Source organism: Panthera uncia, chromosome D4 (genome assembly GCF_023721935.1).
Source record: "Panthera uncia isolate 11264 chromosome D4, Puncia_PCG_1.0, whole genome shotgun sequence".
Taxonomy (NCBI): domain Eukaryota; kingdom Metazoa; phylum Chordata; class Mammalia; order Carnivora; family Felidae; genus Panthera; species Panthera uncia.
The window spans coordinates 77,763,459-77,780,582 of record NC_064807.1 but is presented as its reverse complement, the minus strand read 5'-3'; the positions used below and the strand labels follow the sequence as shown (position 1 = coordinate 77,780,582).

At 40.4% G+C, this 17,124-nt stretch overlaps 1 protein-coding gene across 4 annotated transcripts in view; it reads left to right on the top strand.

Moving 5' to 3' along the window:
• Window positions 1-17,124, top strand: part of FBXW2 (F-box and WD repeat domain containing 2) — a 32,776-nt gene that overhangs the window by 96 nt on the left and 15,556 nt on the right. Inside the window, exons 2-4 of one of the 4 annotated variants that reach the window (XM_049627971.1) lie at window positions 94-202; window positions 6,416-6,925; window positions 15,366-15,560. In XM_049627971.1, coding sequence (XP_049483928.1) covers window positions 6,436-6,925; window positions 15,366-15,560 — 685 coding nt within the window. In that variant the 5' untranslated portion in view covers window positions 94-202; window positions 6,416-6,435. Of the gene's footprint in view, window positions 1-9; window positions 6,926-15,365; window positions 15,561-17,124 lie in introns of those variants that run through there. The other 3 variants (XM_049627985.1, XM_049627993.1, XM_049627978.1) reach the window with 3 other exon arrangements.

Genomic DNA, 17,124 nt, shown 5'->3' with positions numbered 1-17,124 from the left:
TGAGGCGGGGCCCGGTCGGGGAGGGGGTTCTTAGGCGCCCGCGCCCCTGCTGACCAGGCGCGCCTCGGGCCGTTTGTCTTTCTCTCCCTGCAGGCGCCATGGCTGCGGAGCGGACCCGGCCGCTGCGAGGCTCTGGCGGCCCGAGCGCGCCTAGTCGGTGTGAGCCCGGCGCGAGGTCCCGGGCCCCGGGGCGCTCGCTCAGGTCAGTGCTGCGCGGAACACGACTCTGGGAGCAGGGAACCTGGGAGCGACGAACGGGCTGAAGGGATCTGGAGTTGATTTTAGAGATGGGAACATTGAGTCTCGGAGTTACTGCCTCTTAGTTCTCAGCTTCCTTAGCTGCGAAATGAGTTAACAATGATGTCCCAGGGCTGCCATGACTTTGAAAGATGATGAAGTGTGGAGAGGTGGTTTTGAAGTACAAAGCGCTGTATTAATGTGAGGGACTGCGCCGTAGTTGTGGGTATGCCATGGAAACAGGTGTGTATGTGGCGGGGGGCGGGGGGGACGACGCTTGAACTACAGATAGCCATATTAATGCTCAATAATAATGGTAACTGACGTTTCTCGGAGGCTTACAGCGTGTAGGGTACTGTGCTAAACGCTTTACGTGCATTATCCGATTTAAGCCTCACAAACACCCTTGCAGGGAATGCTGTTCCGAGGTTGCATTTTACAAGTCAAAGACTGGACTTGAGATTGGTGAAGTGATTTCCCCAGTGTCACTCAGCAACAAGTGGAGTTGCAGAGCCTGGATTTTATAAACACTGTATTCTTTCCGAGCTGTTTGTATTCATCTCAAAACCAAAGGCGAGATGAATAAATAAGTTGTAATATTAAGTTGTCATAATAAGTTGTAAGATTTTAAATAAGTTGTATATTCACATGGTTTTAAATTCAAGAAAGGGCTCCTCACACCTGTTCCTCAGCTCTCCAGGTTTCTCTGGAGGCAACCAGTGTTACCAGCTTCTTGAATATTCCAAAGATACCTTGGGTGTGTGTACGTTTATAAATCCAGATACACGTTTTCAAAACCTCTGTACTGTAACAGCTGATTATGCTTGATGAGAAGCCAGGGAAGATGAAGCCTCGGGCTTCCGAACAACAAATGTCTTGTTTTCACTCTTAACTAGGCCAGGTCCTGGTGGAGGAGAGGAAAACGTACATGTGATGTTTTATCCAGAACATCTATCTCTAGTAAGACCTAGCAGTATATAGGTTTTGTTTTGTTTGCGACGGTGGGGAACTAGGTAAGATGTTAAATTGCTTAACTTCCTATGGGACCCTGGGAAAGTCACTCCACCTCTTGGGTCATAAATCTCATTTATTAGTTAAGGGCAATAGTACTGATACTTTCCTTGATGTTCTGATAATCAAATGAAGTAACGTCTATGAGTAGTACTTGAATCTTTTAAACCAATACAAATATGAGAGTTGCCAGAGGGAACATAGGGAATTAATGGTAGAACCAGAGACCAAACCCAGGCCTCCTGGCTTCCAATTTAGCAGTCTTCATCATACCCATTTCGGAGCTTTGTGATTGTTAATATTGAGGGCAGAAGGACAAGTTTAATGTTTCATCTCAAGTCGGGGGGAGGGGAAGGCAAGACAGCATGGAGTGTGGGTACAGACAAAAATGCACCTAGCAGGAAATTCTGGCCTCAACTCAATAACTGCCCTTAATTATAAAATTAAACCCCAGTAAGTTTGAGTCCGTGAATTTTTCTTCCATGTATTTTAAGCCAATTTAAGGGAAAGTTTATGGTAAGGATCATAGGGTTGAAAGGGTTGTTAGTAGTCCTGTCTATTCCAGCCTTAGGGCTGCTGAAAGCTTTCCTGGCCAGTATTCATAATAATAAAACTAACAAAAGTACCACCCCTGCTCAATTTCTGAGTTTCCCAGCCCTCAAAGTGAGGGATAGCTTCCATTTTACAGATAGAACTGAAGTTTGGAAGTTGGTCAGAGATGCCCATGATCACATAGGAAGTGGGTAAATCACTGAAAGACTTGACTGACTCCAAAGCATTTTCATATATACCTCATTCTGCCTCTGTTTCTAACTGTCCTTGACTTTCCCAGTAATGGGAATCTCACCATTCTGGAGGCAGCCCCTACATTGTTGGAAATCTCCTGATGATTTAGAAGTTCCTCCTAATGGGGAGCCTGAGTGGCTCAGTCAGTTAAGTGTCCAACTCCTGATCTCAAGCACAGGTCTTTTTTCTTTTAATTTTTATTTATTATTGAAAGATAGAGTCAGAGCGTGAGTAGGGGAGGGGCAGAGGGAGAGGGAGACACAGAATCTGAAGCAGGCTCCAGGCTCTGAACTGTCAGCACAGAGCCTGATGCGGGGCTCGAACTCACAAACCGCGAGATCATGACCTAAGTCGAAGTCGGACGCTTAAACGACTGAGCCACCCAGGCGCCCCACTCAAGCACAGGTCTTAATCTCAGGGTTGTGTGTTCAAGCCTCTCATTAGGCTGTGCGCTGGGCGTGAAGCCTACTTAAAAAAAATAAAAGCTCCTCCATGTGTTGAATTGAAATCCTGCTTCCTGAAGTTTTCCCCTGGGGGCCTTGTGCGGCCAGTACATGATATTCCTACAGGCTCTCTAAAAGAGTTCATTTTAGACCTGTGACCTTAAGAAAGTTAACCTCCAAAGTCTTTTTTTTTTTTTTTTTAGAAAAGTAAATACTGGTGTTTTCTAATAGTGCAGAGTTGAGGAAAAAATTCTTATTATGGGTTAAGAGAATATATGAATCTCAGAAATGGCTGGGTTTTTTAAAGACTCTCACTGAAAAGTTTGTCCCATAATTTTCTATGGTGTCATGACTACATTAATTTGGCACGCTGTAAGATGTGTCTTAGTTTTTGTTAATGGTGCGAACCTACCTGATAATGTTTTCATGGGTATTATCAATTTGCCTTGTGGTCATTTAAATAATAATTCAGCTTACTTATGTGTAAACATTTCTATGATGGATGTGTGGATATTCATGTGTGTGTAGGTGTAGGTGTAACAGAGGAAGAAGCCCCCCATGCTTTTTCACTGTAGAAAAGGATTCCTGGGCAGATGTTTTGGTGTATGTTTTTAATTCGCCAGTATTAATTAATTAGCTATGGTGACATTTTGTGGGTGTCCAAAGAAAAGAGTTGTTTTGCCTTGCTATGAGTGATTTTTTCCAAGTAAAAAATTTCTGGAAATGTTGAAGATAGAAGGTTGTTTGGATTCAGGAGGAGGTAGTGTGTTAACTTCTGTTGTTGATTAAACTTTTGGTGAACCGATTATTTTTTGGCTGCCAGGTAAATCCTTAAACTAATAAATCCTGCCTAGCCCAAACCCTGAGGATTCCAGAATATTATTTTGTTTTTAAAGTGCATTCACTGTTCCAAAAACCAAAATTATTGGATAGTAGATGATGTGATTGGAAAGTTTGGTTGCATTTACTGTTTTTTGTCTGATAACATTCTGGCCAAATTTGATATTGGGAAATTAATGAAAAGGACTTTTACTGACCTTACGTGAACAAAGTTGGAAGGTGAGATCTGGCTTTTGATGTAGACCTCATCTAGGTGACATTTATGGGAAAAATTTTATTTTCCTCTTTGACATTAATTTAGATACTAATGTTTTTAATCTATGTGTCAGGATTCCTTTTTTTTTCTAAATATAATTTTATTTTAAATTCCAGTATAGTTAACATACAGTGTTATATTAGTTTCACATGTACAATATCATGATTCCACAGTTCCGTCACCCAGTGCTTATCACAAGTGCACTCCTTAATCCCCATCACCTATTTCACCCACCTCCCCTCTGGTAAATAGGTTTAGTTTGTTTGGTTTGTTTGGTTTGTTTTCTCGTCTCGTCTCGTCTCTCGTCTCGTCTCGCCTTGCCTCGCCTTTCTGTTTTAATTTTATTTTTTTTAATTTACATCCAAATTAGTTAGCATATAGTGCAACAATGATTTCAGGACTAGATTCCTTAATGCCCCTTACCCATTTAGCCCATCCCCCCTCCCACAACCCCTCCAGTAACCCTCTGATTGTTCTCCATATTTAAGAGTCTCTTAATTTTGTCCCCCTCTGTGTTTTTATATTAGTTTTGTTTCCCTTCCCTTATGTTCATCTGTTTTGTCTCTTAAAGTCCTCATATGAGTGAAGTCGTATGATATTTGTCTTTCTCTAATTTCGCTTAGCATAATATCCTCCAGTTCCATCCATGTAGTTGCAAATGGCAAGATTTCATTCTTTTTGATTGCCGAGTAATGCTCCATTGTATATATGCCACATCTTTATCCATTCATCCATCGATGCACATTTGGGCGTTTTCCATACTTTGGCTATTGTTGATAGTGCTGCTATAAACATGGGGGTGCATGTGTGCCTTTGAAACTGCACACCTGTATCCCTTGGATAAATACCTAGTAGTGCAATTGCTGGGTTGTAGGGTAGTTCTATTTTTAGTTTTTTGAGGAACCTCCATATTGTTTTCCAGAGTGGCTGCACCAGCTTGCATTCCCACCAACAATGCAAAAGAGATCTCTTTCTCTGCATCCTCGGCAACATCTGTTGTTGCCTGAGTTGTTCATGTTAGCCATTCTGACAGGTGTAAGGTGGTATCTCATTTGATTTGTATTTCCCTGATGATGAGTGATGTGGAGCATTTTTTCATGTGTCGGTTGGCCATCTGGATGTCTTCTTTGGAGAAGTATCTATTCATGTCTCATGCCCATTTCTTCACTGGATTATTTGTTTTCTGGGTGTTGAGTTTGATAAGTTCTTTCTAGATTTTGGATACTAACCCTTTATCTGATGTGTCGTTTGCAAATATCTTCTCCCATTCTGTCGGTTGCTTTTAGTTTTGCTGACTGTTTCCTTTGCTGTGCAGAAGCTTTTTATTCTGATGAGGTCCCAGTAGTTCATTTTTGCTTTTGTTTCCCTTGCCTCTGGAGATGTGTTGAGATTTGGGTGTTAATTTTTAAAATTAGTATGGCAATCTGGTAGGAAACTAAGTGATATTAGAAGGAAAGCTTTGTTTTTAAATTATGGAATGTTTAAACATATGGTAGTAAAGAGAATAAAAACCTCCGTGTATCCATCATCCAGCACTAACATCTATCAACATGTAGCTAAGCTTGGGAAAGATGATTTTTGCTGATTTGCTGTATTTTTTGTTTTTTCATTAGTTTACTCCCTGTTCTTAAAAGCGGGTTGATACCTTGATGCAATGTGTAATGCTATATACTTGTAACGTTTCTTTTTGCTCCAGTTAGTCCTGGAGCAATGTGTCGTTCTTTTAAAGGAGAAGGTGGTATAATCAGATAGGTACCAGATTTTATAACCAGGTTGTGATTCTCCTGGTTGTAGCTGTAGTCAGAGAGAGAGACAGTTCGGTCTGTGTGGTTGGAAGAGTACTGATGGAGGGAGCACTGACTTCCAGTCTGTTCTGATGCTGTTTTAATAGCTCTATTGACTGTAGGTAGGCAAATCACTTACCTTCTCTGACTTGTAACTTCCTCCTCCTCAAAGTAGAGATGATGCTACCTGGGGTTTTTTTGTTTTGTTTTGTTTTTTTTGTTTTGTTTTGTTTTGTTTTTTTCTTGGTGTTTTGGAAGCATCAGGATTACTTATTTGTGCAAGCTTCCTTGACCCTCTTTGCTCTCTGGGGGCACATGATTAAGAGTTGTCACCAGCTCATATGAGGCTTATAAAAACTATGTAAGGCTACATAAGGCCTTTGGTAATTTTTTGTTCTAACAGGCAGTGCCATAAAGGAAGTAGAAAAACCAAAATACCTGAGCCACATGATTTATTACATCTGCCTGTTTTTCTTCCCCAGACCTTTTTTGCCTGAATATTTATTGAAAACCCAGTAGTCAGTTCTGTGATTTTGGTAACAGATCAAGCTGTGCCTACATGATAACTAATGTCTCCAGTTACTGCTCAGGAGACTTGCCTTCTGGTTGTCACATGCTGGTGCTTATATTTGTGACTTAAGTACCCAAGTAGAGCGTATTAAGGAAATAGTGTTACGATGGTTTTGATCGTGTTGGGGGGAGGGGAGAGAAGTGTATAGAATAAACTATTTTATAATGAGTGATACTATAAATCTTTTACTGTGAAGGTGCATGTAGCATGTGCTAGACTTCAAAAGGAGCAAGTCACATACACCAGCATAAGTCTCACTGATTTATGTTTCAGAGATCATGATTCATTAAAGTATGTTTTCTTAGATGTATTATCTTTTGTGTGCATGGAAGATTTTCGAATACAATATATTAACTGTAAAGTTGTAATGTAATAACTAAACATAAAGTTGTAATGCCAAGTTTTTTACACTAATTTTCATTTGTTAGCAGTCTTGCTTGAATGGTCTTTTTGAGCAGAACTAATACAATATTTTGATGTGCCACAGGTAAATTTTTCCATAACCTTATGGAGAGAAAGGACTTTGAGACATGGCTTGATAACATTTCTGTTACATTTCTTTCTCTGACGGACTTGCAGAAAAATGAAACTCTGGATCACCTGATTAGTCTGAGTGGGGCAGTCCAGCTCAGGCATCTCTCCAATAACCTGGAGACTCTCCTCAAGCGGGACTTCCTCAAACTCCTTCCCCTGGAGCTCAGTTTTTATTTGTTAAAATGGCTCGATCCTCAGACTTTACTCACATGCTGCCTCGTCTCTAAACAGTGGAATAAGGTGATAAGTGCCTGTACAGAGGTGTGGCAGACTGCGTGTAAAAATTTGGGCTGGCAGATAGATGATTCTGTTCAGGACGCTTTGCACTGGAAGAAGGTTTATTTGAAGGCTATTTTGAGAATGAAGCAACTGGAGGACCATGAAGCCTTTGAGACCTCATCGTTAATTGGACACAGTGCCAGAGTGTATGCACTTTACTACAAGGATGGACTTCTCTGTACAGGTAAGAGATTCTGGAACTGTTTTGTTGTTGTTGTGCATTTCATAGGGTATAATCTTAGAAACAGAACAAACTAGTCCTTAGGCTTGAGGATGGCAAGTATTAATTATATGAGATATCTATAGTGGAATTTCCCCCTCCCTCCATCCCTGAGTAGTTTTATACCCTTTTATCCTCTTTCCCTCTAGAAGACAAATCATTTTTATAGAATTTTGTGAGAAGGCTCCAGACATTCTTTTTTTTTTCTTTTTTCTCTTTTCTCTTTCCTTTCCTTTTTCCTTTTCCTTTCCTCCATGCCCAGCATGGAACTCAATGCGGTGCTTGAACTCACAACCCTGAGACCAAGACCTCAGCTGAGATCAAGAGTCGGACGCTTAACCGACTGAGCCACCCAGACACCCCCAGACATTCTTTTAAATGTGATGTGAGTCAGAAAGCTGTAACTATTTTTTTCAGTGCTTTTTCCTTCCATGTACAGTTTTCCATGTTGGTTAAACTTTTTTTCTGTCAACAGTGATTTTTGAGAAAAACCAGTGGAAAAGATGATGCCTAGACCTAGCAAGTAGTTAGATCATCTTGCAAGAATTACTTAACCTCTCTGTGTTTGTTTTCTTATCTATAAAGTATGGGAATGGAGGTATTTCTTTCTTGCTAAAATTCCTGTGGTTCTAAGAAGAATTAAAAGTTAAAAGAATTTGGGCATGGAAACAAAGACAGATGGATATTTTAATCCTAAGCAATTAAGTAACTATGTAGCAGATATAATCATTAAAATTTGGAATTGTGTGATTCTTCCAGTTATAATGGCTCTTTGTACATGTAATCAGTGCATATGTTTTAGGCAGTACATTTTGATGGGCATTGTAAATAATTCTTAGGCAATGGTGCAGAATGATTTCAGGCAGCCTTATTGATGATCCCGATGCCTTTTCACTTCCAATGTATGTAATATTTAGGGATCCTTGGTGTTCTTTTTTCATCCAGGATAATTTCTTTTTAAAAAAATTTTTTTATAGGTCAGGCCCTTCTTGTTTTTTTGTTTTTTTATTTTTATTTTTATTTTTTTGATGTTTATTTATTTTTGAGAGAGAGCACAAGCAGGGGAGGGGCAGAGAGAGAGGGAGACACAGGACCCAAAGCAGGCTGCAGGCTCTGAGCTGTCAGCACAACCCGACGTGGTGCTCGAACCCACAACGGTGAGATCATGACCTGAGCCGAAGTCAGACGCTTAACTGACTGAGCCACCCAGGCGCCCTAATCCAAGATAAACATTTGAGTATTACTGAAGTACATAGTTGCCTTTTAAAAAAAATTTTTTTTAGTTTATGTATTTATTGTTTGAGAGAGAGAGAGAGAGGGAGGGAAGGAGGGAGGGAGAAAGCAAGCAGGAGAGGGGCAGAGAGAGAGGCAGATGCAGAATCTGAAGCAGGCTCCACCCTGTCAGCACAGAACCCAATGCGGGGCTCGAACTCACGACCTGAGCCAAAATTAAGTCAGTCGCTTAAGCCACTGAGCCATCCAGGCACCCCATAATTGCCTTTTTTAATAGCATATTCTGTTCCTTTGTGTAAATATATCATCATTATTTAGCCAATTCAATATTAGTGCATATTCAGTTTGTTTCTATGAATTCAGAGTATTTCTATGAAATATTTATGAATATTTTTGTTTGCCTTTTTCCCCCCTTGAATTATTTATTTGGGGCAGAAACCTCAAAGTAGAATTACAGATCCAGAAATATAAATGATATTAAAGCTCCTCTTAACTGTCCTTTCCAGAGAGACTGAATTCATGGCATGGCCACAGAAGTTTTAAATAACAGACTCAGTTTTAATATTCTTGAGGTGTATGATCTCTTGAGGATGTACATTTTCTAATAGTGATATGTTTCTCTAAAATGCTAAATGCTTTGCCAGTTTTATAAAATGAACATTAAACTTAAGGCATTTTGTGGTTTTTGTCATCCTAAAGTTACTCCATGCTTACATTATTCTGTGTCCTATAAGCCGGATTATTGGAAAGGGATCATCCATTCTTTTATACATGGATGTGCTTTCCCAGTTGGGGCAATGGCTTTTCTGTGTCCTTTCTGTCTTATGATCAATGGCAGGTAAGTTTTAAAGATTAAGATGCAGTATCGCCTTCGAGCCTTGTGCTCATTCACACTTGGGCAAATACTGGCAGTTGACTCATTTTCAGAACCACATGTAGCTTTAAAAGAAAAATTCTCATCAAATTTTACTTTTGAAATGCAGTAAAACTTGAGTTTAACTTGGGGCAGAAGTGAATGGGACACATTCACTGAATTCTTTAACTACCTGGAAAGTTAATATCTGCAATAACGGTGGACCTGACCCTGCATTTTAAGGTTTTTCTGTAGGTGGGTCTATATTTTGTATTTTTTGTTCTGATTAAATTCATCAAGTTTGTGTATTGAAAATTATGCTCTATTGAAAATAATCCAAAGGTTTAGTTTAATTTTTCTTTTCTTTTTAAAAAAAATTTTTTTTAATGTTTTTATTTTTGAGACAGAAAGAGACAGAGCATGAGCAGGGGAGGGGCAGAGAGAGAGGGATACACAGAATCCGAAGCAGGCTCCAGGCTCTGAGCTGTCAGCACAGAGCCCGATGCGGGGCTCGAACCCACGGACCGTGAGATCATGACCTGAGCTGAAGTCAGACGCTCAACCGACTGAGCTACCCAGGCACCCCAAGTTTAAAATTTCTAATAGCTGTATCCCTGAAACTATAACTAGTGAGAAAAGTGTTTGTTATGGAATTATACATACCTTTGTTTCATGCTGTTACCAAAGAGGTAGTTATCCTTCTGCTGAGCTGTGAGCTCTGAAATGGTGAGAAAGGAACCTGTTGTGCTTTGTTTGTGCTACGCAGTAGATAATTAGAAAGTACTATGTGAAAGACAATGTAAGGACATATGTGGATGAATTAGGACAGTTCTTTGCTCAGAGAACATACATACTGGAATCAGGAAGGTAACCTGATTAAGTAAAAGTCTCCATGTAGACTGTGCTAGTGAGAGAACACTTGCCCTTCTAGAGAGGGTAGCTGCTGCTCTACTGCAGTGAATTATTTGCCATGTGGGATATAGGCTCACAGTGGTCAGATCTGATTTTTCAAAGAAGTCCTAAATCTAGATTTTTGTGCAATATTCTGATTGATTTTTTTTTTAGTGTACTGATTTTTAAGTACTATTCACATTTTAAAAATACTGTGATTGTGTCATATTTAACCTGCACGCTGCCATATTGTGACCATGGCTTACAGTTGAATAAGAAAAACAACAGCTATAAAAGATATGCGGTCAAATGATATATTTGAATTGTATGAGTAAAAAATCAGTTGTTCAGAGGAAGGAGTGTTGTCTTTCATTTGCAAAAATGAGCGGTGTTTCTGTTGAATCTTGGAGAATGGGTAGATTTTAGAGAGATGAGAATAAGCACTTTCCAGCAAAGGTATGGAAAGGGCTAAGCATGGAGCATATAGGAGGAAAATAAAAATTCTTTTTATCTGAACTCAGTATATAATTAAGGACTCTATAAGAGATTCTTAGAATATAAGCTGAAGAATTGTCTTGAGCTGTATTGTAAAAACCTTAAATATTGGGAACATGAGTTTGGACAGTTTTCTTTAAGCAATAAGAAAAACTATGAAAGATTTCTGAGCAGAGAAAGGGCCAGGACTAGAGCATTCTGCTCCAAGTAGACCAGTGTTTCTTATTTCTGCCAGGCCCCAGGTCCTCTTTTTGTAACGTATTTTACAATATTCTCTTACCTTGAAGTCAAATTCACAGAAATAACTTACCTGTACATACACATATTTCAAAAAATCAATATAATACCTAAACTCTGATCCAGAGGAGAAATAAGACAGTAATTTAAAATAATGCACATTAAATGTGTTGTGCTCAAGCACAGCTGTGTTAGAAGACGGTAGTGTAATCAGATGTTTGCACCTGTGTATGTACTGTCATCATGAACATGACAGTTGTAAATAGCACAGTGTTGTATTTGTACCATCAGTGATGTGGTCACAAGTGGTGAAAAGTCTCCAACAAAAGCAAAGTACATTTTTCCTCAGTCTACCTGAGGTAGTTACACTCATAGTAAATTCAGAATAAACTCGGTGCTTTGTAAAACAGGTCCAAGGCTCAGACAACTAAGAATAAACTTGTCACAGGCAGAACCTTTAAGGCAATCAGGCAGAATCTTTAAGAAGTCATGCAGAATATGGGCGCCTGGGTGGCTTAGTCGGTTAAGTGTTCAACTTTAGCTCAGGTCATGATCTCGTGGTCTCAGGTCCCTGCATCGGGCTCTGTGCTGACAGCTCAGAGCCTGGAGCCTGCTTCAGATTCTATGTCTGCCTCTCTCTCTCTCTCTCTCTCTCTCTCTCTCAAAAGTAAACAAACATTAAAAAAAAAAAGGTCATGCAGAATACATGACTATTCTTTTTGTGCATTGTCCCAAACATTGCAGAATGTCTAGCATTTCTGGTCTTTGCCCAGTAGAGGCTGGTAATTTAGGCCCCCCCTGCCGGCCCGCCCCCCACTGCCTCCAAAATCACTGTGACACTTGAAACCACCCCTGCAAATTTCTAAAATGTTCCCTTGGAGGATGACACTACTTATATGAAGACCCTCTGACATAGACAGATCTAGAATTTCTAAACTAAAGTATTAGCCTATTGCATTTTAAGTAAGAGTAGATCTAGATTTAGGATAGTAGGTGTAGAGTTGTTTTTTTTTTTTTTTTTTTTTTGAGGTTTGTTTACTTAATTTTTTTTATGTTTATTTTTGAGACAGAGACAGACAGAGTAGGGGAGGGGCAGAGAGAGAGAGGCAGACACAGAATCCTAAGCGGGTTCCAGGCTCTGACCCAGCACAGAGCCCGATGTAGGGCTCAAACTCACAAACCGTAAGATTGTGACCTGAGCTGAAGTCAGTCAGACACTTAACTGACTAAGCCACCCAGGCGTCCCAAGGTTTATTTATTTTTGAGAGAGAGGGAGCGTGCCCCCAAGTGGGGCAGGGGCAGAGAGAGAGGGTGACAGAGGATCTGGAGCAGGCTTTGTGCTGACAGCAGAGAGCCCAATGCAGGGCTTGAACTCACAAACTACAAGATCATGACCTGAGCTGAAGTCAGATGCTCAACCCACTGAGCCACCCAGGTGCCCGAAGGGTAGAGATTTTTTTAAAGGAGCAGTTAAATGGAAGAGCAGCCATTGAAATGGAATTAACAAGACTTAGCAATGGACTGAGTATGTGGCGAGGAAAATACCTGGGAAGGTGGTAGTACTGGTACCAAGAATAGGAAATGAAGGAATAAATTTGAGCAGGTAGAGGGAGTTCAATTTTGAATGAAATTAAAAAAAAAATTTTTTTTAAGTTTATTTATTTTTAAGAGAGAGTGCAAGCAAGGGAAGGGCAGAGAGAGAGAGACAGAGAATTCTAAGCAGGCTCCCCAGTCAGTGCAGAGCCTGATGTGGGGCTTGATCTCACAAACTGTGAGATCGTGACCTGAGCCGAAATCAAGTCAGATGCTTAACTGACTGAGCCACCCAGGTGCCCCTGGGATGAACTTCAATGCAGTCGGATGTGATGGAGATTCCGACAAGGTTCTGGAAATGTAACATCAGAGCTTTGGGGAATAGCTCAGGGCTAGAGCAAAAGGTTGAGGAGTTAGTGACATTTCAGCTATGGCGATAACAGTGAAATTTCAAAAGGACATGGAGAGGAAAAAAGAATGGGGCCTAGGATGGATCCTTGAAGAGCGTACTTAGGGAAGAGGTAAAGAAGAATGGTGATGAAGAGAGTTTCAAGGGCAGTGAAAATTGCCTGTATGAAAGAGGCACTGGCCAGTGTTTGTTCAGTTGGTCATCAGAGTCACATGCCTCCAAGAGGCAGTTGAGAGCTGAGATCTGATTCTACCAGTTAAATATTTAAACCTTGCTGGATACGATAGTTTATTCCATTTGAGTTACAGCTCAGTTTTCTGCTTACGTTTGTTATATACCCATCCCTGGAATTTTTTTATATCAAAGTATTGTTTCAACCTCTTCTGAATTGAGAGGGCTTTTTTTTTCTTTTATATAATGAAAAACAGTCTACGTTTATTTACTCCCCTTTCATCTTTAGGCTGCGTCATTGATGACCTCCTTGAAAACACGTTGGAGTATACTCAGTGCAGCAAACAGGAGTCTATAGGAAAGGTTGAAATAAAACCAAAAAGGAGCAGAGAACAATGACTCCTAAAGGCTTAGCGGTTTAGACTTGTACCACTAGAAAATGGAACTGAAATTAACCAAGTTATTCTCTGATGCTTCTCTAGGGCGTAAAACTGAGTGGCCCAATATTTTCCTCTATAAATTAATTTAAAAATTAGGATAATCTCTCCCTTTTTTTTGGTTTGTTCATATCACATTGTGGTAAAATATATACTAGATTGAGGAGCTAATCATGCCGTTTCCTAAGGCATATTTGTGGAACACCTAGATTTATCATTTTAACCATTTTTCAAATGTACAGTTCAGATTATCTAGACACACTGTCCAGTATACTAGCCACTGACCCCGTAAGGCTTTTGAGCTCTTGAGATGTGGCTGGTCCAGAGATGTGAAATGGGAAATACTCAGTAGATATCAAAGACTTAGGGTATAAAATATTTCATTAACAATATTTTTGATATATTGAGCTAATGAAATTTGTACTAAATTTGTTTTTACAGTAAATAATAGAAAAATTTTAATTATGTATGTAAATTGCATTCGTGGTTTGTATTGTTTCTCTTGGAGTGCTGTTCTAGATCATTGGTTCTCAAAATATTGCTGATACATTAGAATCACCTGGCAAGCTTTTAAGATGATCAGGCCCCACCTCAGAGGTTCTAAATTAAAATCTCTGAAGCTAGGACCCTACATAGGTGTTTGATGAAGCTTCTCAGATGATTCTTCCCCCCCACCCAAAGATTTTGTTCTTAAGTCATCTCTAACACCCATTGTAGGCTTGAACCTACACCACTGAGTTCACGAGTCACCTGCTCTACCAACTGAGCAGCCCAGTGCCCTTCTCCAGATGATTTTCATGTCTCATATGACCATTGAGAACCACCAACCAATTCCCATCCCTTATTTTATAGGGAAGAACCTGAGTCTCTAAATAGTAAAGTGACAACAAATATAGTCTAAAATGAAGACTGTATTTCTCCTAGGGTTTGTCCAAGTTGAAATTCATGCTCTACCTCTTTCATAAGTCGTAGCTATTTTTCCATTGTCTGGAACAGTGGCTCTTTACCAACCCTTAAAGGCAGAATTGTGGCTGATTTTAGCCATTTCATCCTTTCCAAAACCAGTCATTTGGTGATTTCCTGCATAGTGTGTCCTTGTCATGGTGACTATATTTGTTATATCCTCAAAATGCCTTTGTCAATTCTTATTATTACTTTTTTGTTATAAAGGTAAATTGTGAGCGTGATTTAATCATTATACCTTTAAACATAATTAAAGCTAATCCTGAATTATCATGATTGGTATATTTTCATCAGAATAGAAATAAAACCTACTTTTTCTGCAGAATCTTTTTTTTTTTTTTTTAACATTTATTTATTTTTGAGAGACAGAGAGAGACAGAGCGTGAGCGGGGGAGAGGCAGAGAGAGGGAGACACAGAATCCGAAGCAGGCTCCAGGCTCCGAGCTATCAGCACAGAGCCGGACGCGGGACTCGAACTCACAAACTGTGAGATCAAGCCGAAGTTGGACGCTTAACCGACTGAGCCACCCAGGCGCCCCTCTGCAGAATCTTAAGGGGCTTTACAAGCTCAGTGTGTTGAGTTGTGAAAGTCTGGGGATAATTTATCCGTGGTTTTCTTAGAAGTTGCTTTGCACATTTCAGGATGGCTCAAAGAATTAGCAGTTAGCCTTTGCAGAAGTTAACTTGTGATCTGAGAGATCTGAGGCTTTTCCCTGACTGCCCTTAGAGTAGAACCTGTTCCAGTGGACAGCTTTACTCTTCAGCATTCTTTATTTGTTCGGGATGTGGGTCATGGATAGGCATGCAAATGTATACATGCAGTCATAGGTAATACCCTTCATCTCAAGCTCAAATCAGAAAGCTCGTGATGGTCAAAGATTGTGAAATTTTACAAGAAGCAGCAAGGGATGCTTTAGTCTAGCACTCCTCTTGTAGCCTGGCAGGTTAAGGGAAACGGACAAAACCAAAAAGCTTGCATTCAGTCCCCGTGCTGTTAACACCATTTTGGTGACCCTGAATGAGTTGTATTAGCCTCTCCATGCTTTGCTTTTCTCAGCTATGAAGTGGGAATGCTAGAGGAGGGGACCTTGAGGTTCTACTTGAAGAATACCACGGTTTGGGGATTGATTGGCCTTCTTTAGTGTTTGTTTTCTTACTAACCTCCCTGTTTTTCTCTTGAAGGGTCAGATGACTTGTCTGCAAAACTGTGGGATGTGAGCACAGGACAGTGCGTTTATGGCATCCAGACCCACACTTGTGCAGCAGTGAAATTTGATGAGCAGAAGCTTGTGACAGGCTCCTTTGACAACACTGTGGCCTGCTGGGAATGGAGTTCTGGAGCCAGGACCCAGCACTTCCGGGGGCACACAGGGGCGGGTGGGTTGCCCTTTTTCAGGGGTTTCTACAGTTACTTTAACTTCATTCCTTAAAACCGGAAGCCAAGAATATGACCCCCTTTTTGTTTTTTAACTTAACCTGCCTCTCCCTCCTCTGTTTTCTCAATAACAGCAGTTAATCCCTTTATTTAAGGTACCCTTATTTGGAATTTTTTCCTGAATTTTGCTTTTCCTTGGCCCATTCAAAACTCTTCTTTGTACCCTTATGCAGGGAGGGGGCAGTTCTCCTTACCTATTTCATTTACACTCCATTGAACAGTCCGTCCTTTTTGCTTTTTATCAGCTTCCATACTTCCAAATTGAGTAAGTCCTACACTTGTAAATTCAATCTACTTTATTTGTAGAATCAGGGCTAACCATCCTTTGGAGTGACAGCGGTTCTCAGATTGTGTGAGCTACACACTTTACATTGCATTGGAGCTTGGTTGACAACTGATTAAAACAAACAGTGCCTAGAGAGAAGACAAAGGAAACAGATACCTGATTTTTCCTAATAATTTTATAGTGGCCTGGTGTGCAGAAATTGGTCATTTGAATATAGTCTCGAGACCAGAGCTTCCACCTCTGTTGCATTGTATTTTGGAGCTTTGTGCAGAAATCATGTTGAGCTGCTTCCCAGCCTCTTGTGCAGCAGCTCCCTTCCTTTCCCCCATTTACCCACTGCACTCGTCTTGGAGAGTCACAGTCTGTGCTCTTAAGCGTCTTCTCGGACTCCCTGAACAGGTTTCCCAGTAACCTGTATTTTGTCCTAACACTCATCATACAAATAAGTCTGATGTACCAGGCTATACTGCCAGCAAGGCAGGGTCCTACCTGTCTTGTTCATCCTTAGGTCCTGAGTTCTTTGTGTTGTGTCTGGTGCTTAGTAATACTTTGCAGTGAACCTGGCTGTTTTACTCCTGAAGACCATTTTTTCGCCACTTTGTTTTTCATCTTACACATTTTTCCTCAGTCTGCTTATTTGTTACCACTTGTTTGTTATGGAAATGAATATTGGAAAATCTGTGGTTTAGCATGGAACTTACTAAATTGAGTATACTGTTCCATAGTGTCAAGATGTACATTGACTTCCAGGTGATCAACTTCAAGAGCCCTGCTCTAAAAAATTTCCTCGTTACTGTTCCCTGGACATTGCTATGGCTTTTCCATAATTCCATGCCTTTGCTGTTCCCTCTACCTGCAATATTCTCTTTCTTTTCTTGATAAACTCTACTCATCCTTCAGGGCCCATCTCCAATATCGCCTCTTCCCTGAAGTCTTCCCTGATACCCCTGGGCAGAGTTAGTCATTCTCCTTGGTGTTTCCCTAGCAAGAGGTAAACATTTAATTTTTTTGGACTTCCTCCTTCACCCCTCACTTAGACTGAGTTCCTTAAGGAAAAGCCCTTCATCTCTGGGTCCCCAGTGTTCCTTTAGAGTTTGGCAGGCATTTAAAAACAAATGTTTTGAGTACTTGCTGTACTCAGGCTAAAACTTGCTGTTTTAGGTGCTGGGGGTACACCTGTGAAGAAATTCAAACCGTTTGAGAGAATGGTTTAGTCTGAC